General features: G+C 52.3%; 7 protein-coding genes across 7 annotated transcripts; 3 read left to right on the forward strand and 4 right to left on the reverse strand.

The window, feature by feature from the left end:
• Positions 1-100: 100 nt before the first annotated feature.
• Positions 101-1,448, reverse strand: BO79DRAFT_172555 (peroxidase family protein). Its single transcript, XM_025679631.1, has 7 exons — positions 1,274-1,448; positions 1,083-1,213; positions 1,004-1,026; positions 782-948; positions 450-672; positions 263-396; positions 101-204 (listed from the first exon to the last, which is right to left on the reverse strand). Exons 1-7 carry the CDS (start codon positions 1,394-1,396, stop codon positions 118-120), a joined length of 888 nt encoding a protein of 295 aa, XP_025540221.1. The 5' UTR covers positions 1,397-1,448; the 3' UTR covers positions 101-117.
• A 1,145-nt stretch (positions 1,449-2,593) lies between these two features.
• BO79DRAFT_237481 (carboxypeptidase Y) lies at positions 2,594-6,801 on the reverse strand (the record flags this gene model as incomplete). The annotated part of the gene is made up of 6 exons (XM_025684707.1): positions 2,594-2,855; positions 2,926-3,398; positions 3,466-3,826; positions 3,876-4,508; positions 4,855-5,342; positions 5,394-6,801. 6 exons carry the CDS (start codon positions 6,799-6,801, stop codon positions 2,781-2,783), a joined length of 3,438 nt encoding a protein of 1,145 aa, XP_025540222.1. The 3' UTR covers positions 2,594-2,780.
• Positions 6,802-7,364: 563 nt separating this feature from the next.
• Positions 7,365-9,053, reverse strand: BO79DRAFT_208922 (MFS general substrate transporter). The gene has a single exon (XM_025682492.1). The coding sequence runs from the start codon at positions 8,680-8,682 to the stop codon at positions 7,561-7,563; it is 1,122 nt and encodes a 373-aa protein (XP_025540223.1). The 5' UTR covers positions 8,683-9,053; the 3' UTR covers positions 7,365-7,560.
• Positions 9,054-9,792: 739 nt separating this feature from the next.
• BO79DRAFT_172564 (MFS transporter/fungal specific transcription factor domain-containing protein) lies at positions 9,793-14,267 on the forward strand. Its single transcript, XM_025679632.1, has 6 exons — positions 9,793-9,893; positions 9,962-10,110; positions 10,161-11,147; positions 11,197-11,328; positions 11,382-11,588; positions 12,292-14,267. The coding sequence occupies exons 1-6, from the start codon at positions 9,840-9,842 to the stop codon at positions 13,823-13,825; spliced, it is 3,063 nt and encodes a 1,020-aa protein (XP_025540224.1). The 5' UTR covers positions 9,793-9,839; the 3' UTR covers positions 13,826-14,267.
• Positions 14,268-14,440: 173 nt separating this feature from the next.
• Positions 14,441-14,913, forward strand: BO79DRAFT_287311 (cupin domain-containing protein; the record flags this gene model as incomplete). The annotated part of the gene is made up of 1 exon (XM_025688569.1): positions 14,441-14,913. One exon carries the CDS (start codon positions 14,441-14,443, stop codon positions 14,837-14,839), a length of 399 nt encoding a protein of 132 aa, XP_025540225.1. The 3' UTR covers positions 14,840-14,913.
• Positions 14,914-15,179: 266 nt separating this feature from the next.
• BO79DRAFT_208924 (nitronate monooxygenase) lies at positions 15,180-16,713 on the forward strand. The gene has a single exon (XM_025682493.1). The coding sequence runs from the start codon at positions 15,292-15,294 to the stop codon at positions 16,345-16,347; it is 1,056 nt and encodes a 351-aa protein (XP_025540226.1). The 5' UTR covers positions 15,180-15,291; the 3' UTR covers positions 16,348-16,713.
• Positions 16,714-16,786: 73 nt separating this feature from the next.
• BO79DRAFT_245205 (uncharacterized protein) lies at positions 16,787-18,436 on the reverse strand (the record flags this gene model as incomplete). Its single annotated transcript, XM_025685454.1, has 3 exons — positions 18,110-18,436; positions 16,849-18,065; positions 16,787-16,798 (listed from the first exon to the last, which is right to left on the reverse strand). The coding sequence occupies exons 1-3, from the start codon at positions 18,414-18,416 to the stop codon at positions 16,787-16,789; spliced, it is 1,536 nt and encodes a 511-aa protein (XP_025540227.1). The 5' UTR covers positions 18,417-18,436.
• Between the last annotated feature and the right edge of the window lie 222 nt (positions 18,437-18,658).

Raw genomic sequence — 18,658 nt, forward strand, 5'->3', positions numbered from 1 at the left:
CTCGCTCATTTGCAAATGGTTATACATTCTTCCCTGATCGATACTCAGGAACAAAAAAGAAGAAAATAATAAGCAAACAAGAGAGGAAGTAATCTGTTAGCCAGCTGTACACATGTTTCACTCGTGGTAAAAGACATCTCCTTCCCGCAACGCTTGCTTCTCATTGATACTAAACTCAACGGCAAGAGAGGTAGTCAATGCTTGCTATAAGCCATGTCAGAATCACCGGGCGAAAAAAAATGTCAAGCAAGAAAAAACTTACGGCAATTGTATGACCGAGAGCTTCCCTATTCTTCGGCTCCCAACCATCCATGAATCGTTCGTCCACAAGCCACGCCCGCAGTGCTCTGATATCACCACCGAAGATTGAATACATGAGGGCGCTGGTTCCAGATCCTGCAAGATTCAATTAGCATAGCCGTATATACAGTGGAGAGCAGACTTATTACCGATCATCTTGTGGATGAAGCTCCCCGACAGTGTGTACTGGCCATTGCTCCGCTTGCACTCCGCACGACGAAGACCAGAGTAGTAGGAAAAGTCGGTCAGTGATAGGTGTTTCCCATCTGACGCGTGGTCGAGTAATCTATTAATCAGGTCGGTGTGCGGGATGCTTTGGTCCGGGCAGAATGCGATGTCGGGACGGGTAAAAGAAGCGTCATGTTGGACAACCTGAAATCCAATATATTAGTTCCTGCGTGAGAAGAAGCTCGCCAAAAAGAGATGTTTGACAGTGAGAGAAAAGCAAGGCAGGCAAAGCGAGATTATCATGTATACGTACGTTCAAGACGTTGAGATCGTGGAGATCAATCCAGCCTCGACCTTGGTCCAGCTGCTTAGCTGCAGAGGTGAGCTGACTTGCTAGAGTTGGTGCAAGGTTGTATGCATGTTGGATTGCATGCGATAATTGTGCGTAGGTAATACGTTTTCCATTATTTGGCAGGATCCCTTGCCGCCATTACTCAGTAAAGACTGGTTAGATCAGTAAAGAAGGCTGACATACCATGATTAGCTAAAGCGTTAAGTCTATGCAAAGATTAGGGTCAGCTATTATGTGAAAGATATGGGGGTTTGACGATTACCCTGGACAAGGCGAGCGGGAATCTTCTCCTCGCTTAGGAGCCGTGAATTCTGGCCAAACCCCTCCATGGCCTGGGTACCCACGGGGTATAACATCCCCGACTGGACGATTGGGAAGGAAGGGATTCGTGATCTATTTAACTGCAAATAAGCTCAAAAGTCTTGGTATTGAGGGTGGCCATTCATAACGCACAGTCGATATCAAGTCACGAACGGAGAGTTGAACAATGTAGACACTAAATGAAATAAGATCGTAGACTGCTTTGAGGAACCGGAACACGATGTTCGCGGCTATCTTGAAGTAATTTAACATCATGAATGAGGGTTTGTTTAACCAGAAATAACCAGAAACAAAGACATAGTAAGATCGCGTCGGAGGGGTTAAACAGTTTATCTAACCCAGGTACGGCCTCCAGGTCATATGTAGTAGCTTACAGTAATAAATTTGGGTTGCTTTGTTTTCCTGTTACACAGCAGCCCCTGACGAATCGCCACAAGCGTCACCTGCATCAGCGATCGGTAAGGGTAGCATGAGTAGGGATCTCGCAGTGCTAGCTCAGGCTTACCCTACCGGTCTCACAATTTAGTTGGGGTTGCCTATATACCAACACACTTTGCCCGAGCTATTTTGTAGACATTACAGCTTATACGACAGGCTCATGCCGTATCTATTGTGCCGTTCAAAATCTAGTTTGTCCAGTAACTTATGAAGGTTAGCGATCGGTTATGACCGATGCTCAGGTGGAGAGTATTCCCCATCGATGACCTGGGCAGGTGATGCATGATCTTAGCGGAATATTACTATGGTGATCGCGGCCACGATCGATGCTAACGGGGACGCATGCTGCAAATCCCGGCTAGGCCTCTCTGTCTTTCTTCAGTGGCTAATTCACCTACGCTTTGTAATACGAGATGCGCGTCCCTATTCCTAATTAACTCGACATAATTGGCTCAGTTACATGCCCAAGACTCACTATTTTAACTTGATGACAAAGGCTATTCCGAAATCGAAGACTAGTTATTATGTGTGCGTTGCTTATATCGTAAGCAAGGACAGCCATTGTCTTCAGCCCCAGTGATCAAAGTCACTCGAATATCTTTCCTACGCTTTCTGTTTTGGATATATTGTGGAATCAGCCATCCGGCAATTGTGCTTGTGATATTACAGCTGCGAGAGAACATATCATATGCCGACTACCACTGAAACTAGGTATTCGACTGGTCATATGTGACATCAGTCTTCAAATCAAGTAGTGGGAGATCAACGGACTCGTGGACTCATCGATTATACGCAACCAATGAGATGATCTTGCCCTGCAGAAAACACTGCCACCAGGCTGGGTCAGCACTTGCAGGATCCATAATGAGGCAGGGTGCGTGGCAAGCTCTGACTGGACACTGAAGAAAAAGAAATATCGAGTCAGGAGGGGCCGAAATGGATGCTAATTTTGGTACTTATCAGAACTTGCTTACATCATACGGTTCATTAGAATGATATGACAAATGTGTTCAAGTTTGCTATGGCTACAATAGTCTGAGAATAGCGTATAGATTGTGGTTTCAGCTCACGCGGAGGAAGCTGGTTAGACCTACGTGCGACTTTAAGCTTGTGCGGTTTGTTTTGGTTGCGAAGTATTAAGGTGAAAAGGAAAGAAGCCTGGCGCTTTGCTATATTATACGCGTCAAAGCCGAATGTTGGATCACTCAGTGAACGATGCGCCATAGATCCACCGCACCATCATATCCAACGCTACATCGGGTCTGTCTTGGGGAAGCTGTATTTATTAAAATACCATCATTAGCAAGCCGCATACCTGCATCCCACAAAGAGAAGAGAGTACTCACAAAATGTCCTGCCCCATCAACTGTAACTAGCGCAAACCTCGACTCCTTATCCGTACTCTCACCAACCTTTACCCTCACCTCCTTGGTCGTTCCAGCCACTCCGCTCTTTCCGGATACCACATCCACCGAACTCCACGACTGCAGTGGCTTGGAGGTAAATTCGACCTGACCCCTCCACGGCAGAGAATGCGCCCAGCGCAAATTCCCCGCCGTATTACACGCCAGATCAAGATTTCCCTGATACGCGAGGAAATGTACCTGATTCGCAAGCAGAAAAGCAATCTGCTCCGACGCAGGCGTCATCTCGTCCGAAGTGCGATCGAATGCGCGCGGCACATTGTCGGAGGTGACCTTGTATTCTTTGATTTCCTTAGGTGGCGATAAAGCGGCCCAAACTGCGGGTGTGTTCAGGTATTGCTCGATACGAGCCGCTTCGATGTAGCAGATGCCGTCAATGGCGCAAGGTGCGGTTACTGTTGCGTATAAGTAAAATACCATAGCTCCGCTGATAGGATATGACTGGGATGGGTGAATGCTCACTGTCAAATCGATTCCGACCACCCTTCCCAGACTCGTCATCATACCATCCGATTATACCCTCATAGCATACTTCCGACGCAGCATGGCAAATGGCTGGATCGGGGTTCCGGTTGCATACGTCGAAGACCTCCATGCATCGCGGCATGTTGGCAGCCATGATGTCGCATCTGGTCTTGTTGAAGACCGGTTCGGGTACGCCAGGGTTAGTGGTGCAGAGTGTTTCCCAGTAGCCGTAGGCAGTGTCGCGAGGCGAATAGTAGCCGTTGCCTACAAGACATGAGTGCAGAAGGACCTGGGGCTCATTGGGATAGATCTTATTCTGTTGAACGATTTGGCTGCCGAGGTAAGGGACATAGTGACCCTATATATACTATTAGTCTTTGCTAAGATAACCTGGAGAAGACACTCACGGCATACGACTCCCCCGAAAGATGAAAGGGAAGGGACTGCAAATGCGGAAACACCTCGGAAACAAACAACTGCAAGAACCGATGCATGTCAATTGCAGCTTGATGCGAGTCGCCTGGCAGTTCTTCGCCTTCATCAACGTACGAAAAGCCCACATCGACTGGCTGATCGACAAAGAGTAGAGACGAGTTCCGCGACCATCCCCAGGGATTGTAATAAGTGCCATTGCCGTACTCATTGATCAGACATGGCCCGACTTCTTCGAATAGACCGATCATGCTGGAACCGCCTGGACCGCCCGTCATCCATAGAGTCAGGGGATCATTGGCAGGGTCATTCTGGCTCTCGAAGTACCAGAAGAAGAGATGCTTATGGCCAATATCGAGCCAGCCGGTGTATTGGGCGGAATGGGCAGCGCAGAGCGATTCATTCTGCTGGCGGATGCGGATTGAGTGATGCGGGGAATATGGGCTGTGGAATGTGCGGAAGTCGGACGGCTCCTCTGGCTGGAGTACGGCCTGGGTGGAGGCATATGCCAGGCCGAATAGGGCTGCACCGCTGAGAAAACGCATCTGGGCGTGGGGTGTGGAGTATCGTTTCGAAGGGAGAAAAAGAGAAAGCAGGAGAGGGAGATTCTGGGGTTCAGGTTTTAGCAACAGCTAGGCAACAATTGCGCTACAATCACGATAGCACGCGTGTTTTGCCAAAAGGCGGTTCTAGCCGACCTGGAGAGAGACATGTCAATTGTTAGTGCTGACTGGAGTTGATAAGGATGACCCTGGACCCGCATCGGCCCGATGCAGTCGTTTGCCGTTGGAACAGCATGAAGAGCGTTATCAGTGGATTTTCTTTGACATTATATACAATATGTAAATTTCATCTATCATCTGACAAATCATCAATCGTCTCGTGGCATAAGCGTTGTAGCCGTGCTTGAAGTCCTTGCTCCCCGAAAGATAGCACAATGCATTAAAACAAGACTGACCCACCAGTCAGCGTCCCACCGGATAACGGGGCACTAATGATTCCAGCCTCCAACAAATCCTGAGCCAGCCTAACAAGTAGCCCATCACACCCTTTCGCAGCCAGAACGTCAATGGCGACAGGAAATTTCTCCTGATGCTGCGTGATGGTGCTGTAGGCCTCAATTTCTCCAACTGGAATGACAAAGTCCGGCACACTAGCCATGTTAGAGATAAGGAATTTGCTGTAGCCCGAGGGTGCATCAGGGAGCGAGCGATAGACGTTACGCGCTGTCTGGGAGCCATCGGTCCCCACATAGACGATAAGCGACGAAGAGCACTGCTCTGGGTCGGAGATCGGAGTGAGATAATTCTCGGCGATCCAGTCCATGAAGAGCGTCTTGTTGTGGATGGCTTCATCCAGTGCGGAGTCAGGATACGCCATGGACCAGTTCCACCGGGAGAGAGGGACGGGGTCGACGAAGGGGACTCGGCCATCGTGCTTTGCTGTTTGTGTATTAGTCAATGTTGTGAGTGAGAGGCTTGGGCCATACGTACCTGCATAGTCGGCATAGAAAGGATCCCTAACCAGAGGGATCTGCTGCTTTGTGATGAGCATCGGGTAGGTCAGGTTAAGCAACGTCTCAAGCGAGACATTAGCGGGAGCGCTGGACGGCGGCTGTGACGACCAGTCGGCAGGTAGGTCCAGCGGGGTGGCTGTCGTATTCAGAAATGCAGCCAGGCGCTTTCGGAATCCAGCCAGCAATGCGTCTGCGGCAGAGTCATTGGTCGTCGGGAAATCGATGGTGTACAGCTTGCTGGGATAGCGAACCGATTTGCCTTGGAACGAGGTGTAGTTAGTGCTGTAGAGGGCTTGGTTGGCTCGGTCCCAAAGGTAAGGGTCCCTTGTCAGGACTCCTGCAGTATCGAGCACCGGAGACATGGACATGACATGGTCGAGTTCGACGAGACCGTGAGATGGGCGGGAACCGTAGACTCCCTGAACCTCGGCAGGATTGCGGATAGAACCACCGGTATCACTACCAAGAGCCAGATCTAACCATTCGTAAGAGCCGATGGAAGCACCAGCGCCTGACGAGGAGGAAGAGGGATCCTGGTAACCATCTCCACGTGGGTTGAAGGGTGAGTGAAGGTCGACCCAGTCAGCTGTAGCCGTTTCACCATTTGCAAACTGCGAGGGCTTCTGTAGTCCAACAATAATGGCGCCTGCGTCGATCAGACGCGAAACAGCGGTGCCAGTGACGTTGTTCTCTCCGTACAAGTTGTACCAGGCCCGATTGCCGTTGCTCTGGCGCACGCCAGCGAGGCTGTAAATGTCCTTTACGCCGACGCGGGCCCCGGCCAACGGTTTCTCAGAGCTGGGAGTATAGTAGATGCGAGAGGGTACACCCACTGTGGATGAGACCAGACCGGCCACTTGGGCCGACAAAGGCTGGAATGTGCCGTCTGGCTTCTGGAGCAGTGGTTGCGTAAAGGCTCCTGCAAAGTCGCTATACAAACGGTAGACTGGATAAAGCTCCCCAGTAGCCTGTTCGAGGAAGTACGGGCCTGATGGGACAACCCTGGACTCCAAAGACACGAGGACACTGGAGCGGGAAGTATTGAAGATTGTAGTGACATTGTCGGGTTTGTAGCCACGGATTAAGACTGCACCCAGGAAAGCGGGTGTAAACACATCATCCACATCCGTCCATGTAGAGAAAAGAGAGGGCAACGATGATACCTCAACTGCCTCCTCTTGAACAACAGTCACGGGGAAGAAGCCATTGACATTGGGGACGTCCTTCAGGAAGGCCGCCGACACCGTCACATTCCCCGCTGAGTAAGGAGAGACAAAGTAATCGATCTGGTCGAGCGTGACGGACAAGCCAGTTGACACTAATTGAGCGGACACTGCACCAAGCAGCCCGAAGGCCGTCACGCCGAGTTGTAGAGAGCGTAACATGATCAGAAGACAAGTCTATTCAAAGGGAAGCGACGAAGAGGGGCTGAAGGCTGCCCATCGGCTGCATATATACCATCCATGCCGAGACTGTTGGAGCTAATCGGTGTCATCGGAAACAGGCGGCAACCTCCGATTATGGGCTTGACCTGTGATTATTGATCTTTCCAGTAATTCGATGTTGCATCAACTGGAATCAATTGAATCTCCGAATCTTATCGTTATCAGGTCATCGGGTGATAAGCCGAACTTGCCGAGCGATATCGGGCATTTGTGCCAAGGTGGAGTAGTTGGAGTCGTTTGGACCTTCCAGAGCAACAGTTCCTGCAGCAATTGTTCTACCCACGTGGAAGCCTATCTCGGTACTTATTGCTGAAGTTCAAGCGATGCTACATTGGCTATCAAATAAGGGAGGCCCTACTGCCACACCGGCCAGGCTGCCTCCACACCAGCCTATACTCATGCTACAACGTGCCTTAGAACGTAAAGCACGCTCTTAATGAGGTAAAAGCCTTATTCTAGTGCAGGTAGAATCCTTATCGCCTGCCACTTTAAGTTATCTGCGCCCGAGGCAGCAGTTCAACAGATGTTTTCTGAAAAACAAATTTTCAGAAAACATCAAGTTCATTGGAGTTGGGATGGTGGTTAAGATACATCATGGGTTCCAATACATAAAGTTTGGATTACCTCCGAGCGCTGTCGCAACTCCGGGGTGGCCTTATGGTTTCTAGGAACCCGAAAGATACGCACAGACTACAGCTGCTACTGTCGCCATTTCCAGAGCAGATGTCCATCGGGCCCAATCATTGCCTCCAAGCGCACCCAGACTATTGCAGCTGTGGCAGCAAACAGCAGGGCACTGACCAGTACCGACATGTTCTCGTACGCCTTTGGGGTGAGGGCATTGGCCGCACTTCTGACCAAGACACCACCAACCGGGGTACCGACCATGGTGGCCATGCCACGAACCATGTACAAAACACCGTTGACGGAGGCAAAATTCTGTACCCCGAACAGCTCGACAAGACTGGTCGGGAAGAGTGATACATACGCACTGGCGAAGGTGCCATAGAGAATGGTGAACGTGATAAATAGACCCTGCGACTGCGTCGTCTGACCGGTCAAAGTGGATGGTAACCAGAAGGCAACGGTAGCGATGGCACTAAGACAAGTGGTGAGCAGAAGAGCATTTAACCGACCAAGGCGATCCGCGACATGGCCGATGATGATCTTGCCCACTGCGTTACAAGCATTACTAAGGGCAATAAAGTTGGAGCTGGCTGTGGTACTGTATCCAAGGGATTGGGCGTATGAGGCATAGAAGAAGACCGGGGTGTAATATGCAGCCGCCTGGAATATCGCGCCTAATGCCTGGGCCATGAAGCGACGCGTCCGGGCAACACGCCAGTCCACCAGTGGCACATTGAGAATACCATCCACACGACTGGTTCTCGAGGCATTTTCGATTGCGATACGATGCTGGCTGGCTGGCTCCCAGGCCATTGCACCGCTAGCGACCGCGACCAGCGCGAACGACAGACCACCAGTCAAGCGCAGAGTGTTGCGAAATCCGAGGGCGTTAACGCACGCAGTCAACGCGGGCGCCCACACCAGACCACCCACACCAGTGCCTGATAAGATGATGCCCATAGCTAGGCCTCGGTGATGGGTAAACCACGTGGGGGCAATGGTGACTGGTATCATGTAGCACAGGCAGGTACCAATGCCGTTCAGCAGCCCTTGCGTCAGCTCGAAATGCCACAACTTCGTGCCGAAGCTGGCCAGGATGAGAGAAAGCCCGAAGACAAAGCCGCCCGCAAAGGAGACCAAGCGAGGCGAGAAGCGCTTTGCCCAAGCGACCGCGAAAGGCCCTCCGATGGTCATCAGGGACACTGAGATGGTACCAATCAGATCGATCTCTGCCGGCGATGCTCCGGTAAAAGGTGTTCCGGGCCTCCGTGCCAGGCTCTCATACAGGGCTTGATAAACACCCCACGCGAAGTTGAGACCACAGCAGGTGAAGATGATGACAAAGGAGGCCGCCACAATGATGGTGGATTTCCTGACAAATGGAAGTAAATCTCTAGGTATAGAGAGTACTTCAGGGGGGCATTGGTAGCTTACCAAGTCGAATTCCGTGCTGCATGGTCCTCAGCTGGACTCGAAACCATGGATATGGCTGTCAAGCGAGGCATGGTGCTGGCTAGGTTGATCACATCTTCGGACTCCGCGCTGCGGGCGGTTATTGAGGCGGGCATTGGAGATGGAAATGTAGGGACTTGTGAGTTCCTGAAGAGACACACACTAATTTGGAGTCAAAGTTTCAGTGTATCGAATCGATGGTCTATTTCATCTCTACAGACTGCTTATGAGTCATCTGAACCAAGCTGCAGAATGAAGATCTGACGTCTTTTGCATGGCTGCTGCGTGGATTAGATTGGCTGATGAGAACCTCGGGTCCAGCCGACGGGTCACTTCGGCGGGTCAGTCCGGGGATGATTGCTGGGCATCAACTTCGACGAGGTAAATCACGCTGTAAACAGACACACCTGTATGTATCACTATTGCCTGAGGGACATAAGGTTCTTGTTGTAGAATTTGTAAGTTAACAACTAGTGCGAAAGACTGAAGCACCAACCATGTGGCAGTGCCGAACCCGCCCTAAAGTAGTGTGGTTGGGTGTAGTGAGAAGCTACTGGCTCTATGCCATCATTGCGAGACACTATGCCACTATTACCTCCGATGACAGCAGCAGTGAATGCTCGACTTCGTGAATTATGTCGCGAGAGTCAGTTGTGGACGGTTACTGCTGGGCCACTGTCTTCCCGCAATACCCGCTAACTCCGCGGGTTAGTTCTTATTGGTGGAAGAGACCTTGTAGTCCTATGGAGTCTGTTAACAAACAGTCACATCTAATATAGAGATGAAGAATTTTCTTTGCATCGGTTATATATTTCGAAGCTAGACAGTTGGATCGACTGCAATCGCTTCGAAGACCATTCCATGTCACCGAGTCAGTTCTCTCAGTGGTCATCATCACCATGAGTTACCCAGAAGATGGTGAAACCAGCAGCCAATTTTCCCAAGCATTGAAGGTGAAGCTTACCACAAACTGCTCGATGCCTTTTTGTATCAATTGTAACTGACGGTTGATACGTACTAGGCTGATGTGGAAAAATACCCTGGACAACTTCTGTCCATGGGACAGGGCAAAGCCTTTCCTCCTCCCCTGCCGAATAGGGAAGACTATGTCGTCGATTTCGATGGCCCGGACGATCCGCAGCACCCCTTGAATTGGCCTCTCCCTACCAAGTACGCCATTCCTCCAGTTTCCGGACTCACACTTACGCCCTCTCTCTTAGAATACTCATATCGACGATCGCATGCTTTGGCACCTTCATCCCATCTTTCGCCAGTGGAGTCTTTGCACCTGGCTCTGCAGCAGCAGCCAAGTCTTTCAATGTAGGATCCGAAGTTGGGATACTGGGTACATCGCTCTTCGTGTTAGGTTTCGTAGCTGGTCCTGTCATCTGGGCCCCCGCTTCAGAGCTATTTGGAAGACGATGGCCATTAACACTAGGCATACTCGGGGGTGCTGTATTCACCATTGCATCCGCCGTCGCGAAAGACATCCAAACGCTGATAATCTGTCGCTTCTTTGCGGGAATGTTCGGGGCCAGTCCACTCGCGGTGGTTCCTGCTTTGCTGTCGGACATTTGGAACAATTCGCACCGCGGAGCTGCCATTTCGCTATATGCAATCCTCGTTTTCTTGGGTCCGTTGAGTGCCCCTTTCATTGGAGGCTTCATTGCTTCGAGTTCGCTCGGATGGCGTTGGACCCTGTATATTCCGGCTATAGTGGGCTTTGCTTGGGGTGGTATCTGCATATTATTTTTGAAGGAGACATACGCGTCTTGCCTTCTTGTGTCGAAAGCGGCCAACCTTCGGCAGCAAACTGGTAATTGGGGCATTCATGCAAAGCAGGAGGAAGTCGAGGTGGATATACAGCAGCTAATTCAGAAGTACTTTACCCGTCCACTGCGGATGCTCGTAACTGAGCCTATTGTTTTGGTTATTTCCCTTTATATGTCCTTCATTTACGGCATTGTGTATGCCCTGCTTGAAGCTTACCCTTATGTTTTCGAGTCCGTCCATGGCATGGGCCCCGGGGTTAATGGTCTTCCATTTATTGGCCTCATTATTGGGCAGATGGCTGCCTGCGGGTTCGTTCTCTCGCAGCACTCCGCCTATGTGAAAAAGTTAGCTGCCAATAACAACGTCCCCATCCCAGAATGGCGCCTGAATTCTGTTGTAGTTGGTGCTCCAGTGTTCACAATCGGCATCTTCTGGTGAGTCATATCGCGTCATCTCTCTACTTGATACTGAGTATTGCCACAGGTTCAGTTGGACTGGCTTTACTGCCAGCGTTCACTGGATGGCTCCAACTGCAGCAGGAGTGCTGATTGGGTTTGGAATTCTCTCCATATTTCTACCATGCTTCAACTATTTAGTTGATTCATTTCTTCCCGTGTAGGTGTGGCCTGAAACATGGCGACAGTGGACGTGATACTGACTCTGTGTAGGGCTGCTTCGACTGTGGCTGCAAACATCATTCTTCGATCCAGCGTTGCGGCAGGGTTCCCACTTTTTTCGAAGCAGATGTTCGCGAACCTCGGGGTGCAGTGGGCGGGAACACTGCTGGGATGTCTGTCGGCAGTTATGATCCCTATTCCGTTCCTATTTCGAGCATATGGACCCAGGTTGAGAGGGGAAGGCAAGAAGACCAGCCGGTGAGTGCTGCAGCGGACTTTGAGGGAGTTTGCGGGTAAGAGAAACAGGGTTATATACTTATCACCACTGTGACACTTGACATTGGGCATGACAAGCCCTAGAGTTGATAGTTTCGTGGCCGAGCTCAAGCTGGGCATGCCGCTAGGCTAGTGACTCCAGGCGAGTGCGCTGGATGGCTACCACCGAGCAATAAGGCCTGAAGCATTACCTGGGTCGAGAGTGGGGATATGGTGGTAAGCACAATCACTTTAGGGATCAACTAAGATTCTCTAGCGGGCGAATGGGGAGAGTGGATCTGCTGCAGCTGTCCTGTCTTTGCGATCCTACAGACCTTTGGCCCGGATGTTTAACCTTATCCACTATTTACATACATGTTAAGCTAGATTACTGTATATATTGTGCCTCGATAATAAGAATTGCCTCAAAGAATATACTTCTTCCATCAGAACATTGACGTTTGGGTGTTGCTATTGTGTCATTGCCGGTCGGGAGCAGACGGAAAACCGAGTGCCGCCCGACCGATGACCCTTGGCTCATCTTTCCCACTTCCAAATCTTTCCTCGTCCGCAATTCATATACCTAGGTATTCATGATGAGCGATGCGACTGCCTTGAAGCGCAAGCGGGCTCGACTGGCTTGTGAACCTTGTCGGGAGCGAAAAAGGAAATGCAATGGTGAATCCCCCTGCTCGACGTGCACCAGTTGGGGCTATGAGTGTCACTATCAGGCTCCGCGACGCGTGAGAAGCAAACCCGCCGACCGGGGAACCAACGTCCGCGACCAGAATGAACCCATCCTCGAATCGAGTCCCCGACAGGTGGGCCGCTTCACCGAGACCCTTGAAGTCAATTCGGGAGCGGCTTTTGTCAGAAAGATCGGCCTCAAAGTTGACCCAGCCAACGCGCCCAAATTAAATCTCTTTGGCTGGAATGTGGGCAGACGCAAGTCCCCCGCCGGACTCGCCCCCGTCGCAGCCTTTCCCATTGTCGAGATCCTCTCGTTGATGCAGATGAGGACTCTGGCGAATGTCTATTTCGCCAAGGTGGATCCCTGCTATGGATTTATCGATTCCAGTGATTTCTTCCGCTGCATGGACAACCGCTGGCAGCCCAACGCGGTGGAAAGTACATATGATGGCGTCCTGGCTGGGGTCGCCGCTCTCGGATGCCTCTTTTCAGGGACCAACATTAACATCACCGAGTCTCACCTGGTCGAATTGGCGCGCTCAATCTCCGAGACTCATGTCGGCTGTGTCCGTCCCTCGCTGCACCTGGTGACTGTATGGACCCTGCGCGTAATTTACCTGCGTATGACTGCCCCTCCATATCCGGCGTGGGTGGCAAGCTCGACCTTGATGCATTTAATCGAAGCTTCCAGACTCAACCAGCTAACGGCAGATGACGACCGTGATCTTGATACCCGGCGAAGGCTCATTGGCGTCGCTCAGCATCTGAATCTATGGATCTCCTACGATCTGGGCCTGTCCCGAGTTCCACTGGGCAGTGACGCGCTGGGACTGCCATTATCGCGACCTGGCGATTTCACCACTGAGCTCCTCGGTCTCCTACCTGTAACCGCCAGTCTGGGTCCGGAGACCCAACGTCCAGACCAGGAAATCGAAGAGCTATTGCATCAGACGTTGAACCGCACTCACACCAAACCACCCTCTCTTCTATGCCAATGCAATCTGGTTCTTTGTCTGCTCCGACGTCTCCGGTTAACTAACCTCACCGCATCGCCAACCACAATGACTAAAGTCCTTGACCTACTCAAACGCAGTCTATGTGCAGCACGTGAAATGGTTGCCGACTGCTCTCCATGGCACCATGTACCTAATGTGCCGTTCCAAATGATCAGTATCATCCTCGAGATGGACACCAGCCCAGCACTCGAGCTGCTGCCTGAAGCTATGCAAACGTTGAGAGTGGTGGCCTCTACCTACGACACGGAAACCATGAGAGAGGCGTACAACACGGCGTGTTTACTCATTCTTCTGTATGAACGGCGTAGACGTGCGGACACTAGGTTGCTGAGTACAGTACTCCAAGAATATCAGCAGTCACCAGCCACAGAGTCGTCGCTTCAACAAATGGCAACCTCTGACGAAGTATCCTGGCTGGAGGGGCTGGTGGCTGATGTGCCAACCTTGCAGGGACTTGACTTTAGTCAGTTTTTGCAGCCGGACATGCTTCGAATGTCGCCGGATGCTTCTGCTTGGGGAAATAAGTCTGGTTGATTGCCAACCTCTGGCGCAGACTGCCTGTGCATCTGATATAAGGCTTCAGTACACCAGTATAAGTCGGAGAGATCACCTTAGAAACGTGCTCCTGACACACCGGATGCCATACTATAAGTAAAAAATAGCACGATAGCTAACTCCGTCATGTGACTGACTGGATGACAGCCATCCTCTCGGAGATAACTGGAGATGCTGAAGGGGTGACCTGAGCACCCACTTGCACCGATATTTGGCGGAGAACCTTCAATTCCCCACTATAGTGCCGGCTGATCGGGATCTGGAAGGCAGCCGACGATTCATTGATAAAACGGACTTGATGACACTCACTCCTATGAAGGGCCCGGAGATAAATGTGGATCTACCGTCAGCCTGCAGCCCCACGGGAACCAGCTGACATGTTCACCCAGACTTCAGTATATACACATTAGGGTAGTTGAATATAAGATTATGACCAGAAAACAACCAATATGCTCGTCTTTTTTCACCAGCAATAATATCATTTCACTACGTCCATTTCAACCCTACGTCCTGAAGCCTATCACATCCCACCTCGACTAGTTACACAACACCTACAAACCCCCCATAAAGCTTCAAGAAATCAAACACAAAACTATGCCTGAATCAATCATCATCCCCTCCGCCCACAAACCAGACGCCAAAAGCGCCAAACCCACAGCCACCTTTACAGGAGACGTCTACCTTGACCCGATCCACTTCGCCAGCGACGCCTCCATCGCCAATGTCACCTTTACTCCCTGCGCACGCACATACTGGCACACCCACGAGAACGGACAGATGATTAAAGTGGTTGCGGGTAATGGATGGATCTGCGATAAGGGAGGGGTCCCTCGTCGTTTGAACACGGGAGATGTTGTGTGGGCACCGGCGGGGACGACGCATTGGCATGGTGCGGATGAGGAGAGTGTGATGACGCATTTTGTTGTTGGGCTGGGCAAGACGGTGTGGCATGAGGCTGTTAGTGAGGAAGAGTATACAAGCAGAGGGGAGTAGAGGGAGTAGAGGGATATCATTTCGGTTGAGACTGGTGTTGGTTGTGGGATAGACTGGAGAGCATGTTATGAGTGGAAGGGGCGTTGTTCTGACTGAGTGTTTGTTAGCGAGCTAGGGAAACTGTATATTGGATGGGATTCCATCCATATGGACCAAGATTTACCACTATCTTAGCATAAGATAGGCCATATCCATCATTGTCCTATAAGCACGGTGAATGCTTCCACTCCGCAACACCCGCAATACGCGCTCGGCAATCAACGGAACTGATTAGCCCCACTCTCTTAACCCCATAATCCCATCCCATCCCATCTCATCTCACGTCATCTCATCCCCTCCATTACTTTTTTCATCATCTTCTTCTTCATCCTCATCAATCATTTATTGCATCTATATCCACTCATGTCCCAAAAACAATCAAAATCATAATCACAACCACAATCACACACAAAATGCCACGACTCCAACACCTCGCACCCAACCTCTCCCGCCTCTACCCATGGACCACCAGCCCCCTAATCGTGAGCGCTCCCATGCGCGTCATGTCCGGCCCCGCCCTAGCCGTGGCAGTATCGCGGGCCGGGGGCCTGGGCTTCGTCAACAACGCCATCCAAAACGTAGCCGCAGATCTAGAGCAAGCATCATCTTTAATATCCTCATCTGCCCTCAAGACAATACCATCTCCCCATCTCCCCATCGGCGTGGGCTTCCTCCTCTGGGCCGACGACCTCGACACTGCCGTCGAAACCATCCAGAAATACAAGCCCTGCGCGGTATGGCTCTACGCCCCACCTAACGGCCAAGCAGATCTAGATACCTGGTCCCGAGGGATTCGTGCCGCGTCACCGGGAACTCAGATCTGGATCCAGATCGGGACGTTGTCCGAGGCGAGGAGTATCTTGAAATCGGCAGAGAAACCCGATGTGGTTGTCGTTCAGGGTGCGGAAGCGGGTGGGCACGGCAGAGCTAAAGATGCAATGGGTTTGATTTCGCTCTTACCGGAGGTGGCTGATGCAATGGCGGGGAGTCAGATCCCGCTGTTTGCTGCGGGCGGGATAGCTGATGGACGGGGAGCAGCGGCGGCGCTGTGTCTTGGTGCGTCTGGGGTGGTCATGGGGACGAGGTTCCTGGCTGCGAGTGAGACGAGGATCGCGCGCGGGTATCAGCAGGAGGTTGTGAGGGCGGAGGATGGGGCTGTGGGGACTACGAAGACGTTGTTGTATAATCATCTACGGGGGACGTTTGGGTGGCCGGAGGAGTATATGCCCAGGACGGTCATTAATCGGTCGTGGGTGGAGCATCTGGCTGGGAAGGGATTTGAGGAGTTGAAGGTGCTACATGATGAGGCGGCGAAGCAGGGGGATCAGGCATGGGGACCGGAGGGGAGGCTGGCGACGTATGCGGGGGCGTCGATTGGGTTGGTTCATGAGGTTAAGGATGCGGAGAGCATTGTGAGGGAGGTGAGGGAGCAGGTGTTGGAGCGATTCGCTTCCATGGGGGGTCAGTAGTCTAGATGTTGAGGTCATCACCGTCCGATTTCTTCATTGTCTATTTTGATATGCTCTTTGACACTTCACGACCATGATGAACAAGGGAAGAGCTGTGTGATTACACTATTGATGATGTCTAGTACTATGAAAGATCATCTGTCACCACCCATCACACGCACTCAACCTGCCCATGACTTAAAACTGGCAGTGTCCCTCGTGCTCCTCCTCACTCTGGCCAGATTCCTGACCGAATCCCTGGCCAAATCCCTTGTTGATTCCCCAGTTCAATCCAGCCTGAGCAGCCTGGGTAGGCACCTGCACCTGGGTCTGGAAGGTAGAAGGACGGGACTCCCCACCCACACTCCAGCTGGGCACCTGGGCAGAGACAACAGCCGAGGTGGCCTCCGCAGCGACAGCGGCAACGCTGCTGGGGGCAACAGGAGTCTCGGAAACAGTCTCAACCGACGCACTAGCCGCGCCAGCAGCAACGTGGGTTACAGCCGCAGAAGCGCTGCTTACAACAGCGACTGAAGCAGAGGTGCTAGCCTCGGCAGTAGCAGAGGCAGTGGTAGTAGAGTTCGAGGAGCTACCGCTACCTCCAATGCAAGCAAAACTCATCTTCTTAGTGTACTTGGAGCTATCGGCAGACCAGACGACCTCAGAAAGATCCCAGTCCATGTTGACATACGGCCAGCAGATACGGCCATCCGACATGGTGACCATATCTCCCGACACATAGACATCGGTGCTCTTGAAGGCATCGCCGACCTTGTTACCATCGGAATCAACCTGCTGGAAGTAAGTTCCGGCGAACTGTCCACGGCAGCCCATGGCGATGTATTCGCAGAGGGGATCGGAAATCTCCTCCCAGGTGATGAGGGCCGATGAGTTACCGAAAGTGGCGACGTGGGCGTTGGAGCAGTCGTTCGACCCCGAGGTAACCCAGGTGACCTGGCTATCGCCGTCCTCGTCACCGACGGTGGAGGTAGCCTGCTTGCCAACCTTGGTGTACTTGTCGGTGAACAGGGCGAGGGCGACATTGCGGGGGTTAGTGCGGTTACTGACGTGGGTGTAACCGTCGCCCATCCAGGTGTTCTCGGTCACGTCGACAGCGCCGCGGGACACCCAGGTGAAGATGTAGCGAGTGCTATCAGCGAAACGGGCCAGACCGCTGTAGCTGCCGCCCATACCGCCCATGGCTTCACCGGAGGCGCCGTTGGTGGTGTTCTCGTTGGAGATCTTGACGCCGTCGTTGGTCATGCCCTGGGTCTTGGTGTTCAGCCAGATGGCGCCCTGGTCTTCGGCGCAGATACTGGCATAGGGAGGCTCGTCAGCAGCCTCGAAGGCAATACCGGTGTTGTGGCTGCAGCCCCAGGAGCTGGAGGCGCCGGAGATGGTCACGAGGGTACCGTTGTCGGCGACATATTCGATGCTGTCGCCGTAGTGGCCGGAGGCGTCACCGGAGTAGTCGGTCACGACGAAGTAGGCGCCGTAGAGGCCGGCGGATTCGGAGTAGACCAGGTCACCGTTCAGGTCGGGGGAGGCTGAGAGACCGTCGGAGGAGTGGACGCCGGGGCCACCGAGCCAGGTCTTCCAGGTTTGCTTGCCGTTGGTGTAGCGGTGGAGGACAGGGACGGGGGTGTCGCTGGGAGGAGCGTTGGTGGTGCCGGAGGGCATGGCCTCGTTGGTCAACAGGGCGAAGCCGTCATTGTGGGCGACAAGGCCACCAGCTGGAGCTGTTAGTGGAGTTACAGCCGAGAAAGAGTTGTATGTGGCATACCTTCCTGTCCACCGCTGACAGTGACGGTGGTTCCCGTAGCCTCAAAGGTAGTCGGGTCCAGCTCGGTAACGTGGACGTCAGACCCGCTGGCATCCAGGTAGGCAAGATACGCAGTCTTTCCATCGGGGGAGACAGCGAAGGGAGTGCGACGATGGTGAATGTAGTCGGTCCAGTAGGCCGCCTCGATGGGGTTGAAGGAGCTGTCGAGTGCCAGCACGTCGACGTGGGTCTTGAGGCTAGACTCAGTGAGAGCAGCAGAGGCGCCCAGCGCCGCAGAGAGCAGAGAAAGAGCGAAAGAGCCACGCATGACGGGCGATAGTTGGTAAGCTGTCTGCAATGAGTATGTGTTGCTGCTGATGCAAATATCGGGGGACTTGCTCGATTATATATGGCTGGTGAGACAGACTACTGGTTCCAACAGGAGCGCTAATGTGGGAATTAAGGGTGTGGCCTAAGCCTTTCTGGTGCCATTGTTCTCGATGAGAGTGAGACCCTGATGGGGCATTTCCCCTGGTTAATGGAACTGGGGTTTCATCTTGATCGATGCCA

This window comes from Aspergillus costaricaensis, assembly GCF_003184835.1.
Source record: "Aspergillus costaricaensis CBS 115574 unplaced genomic scaffold BO79scaffold_14, whole genome shotgun sequence".
In the NCBI taxonomy this organism is placed as follows: Eukaryota; Fungi; Ascomycota; class Eurotiomycetes; order Eurotiales; family Aspergillaceae; genus Aspergillus; species Aspergillus costaricensis.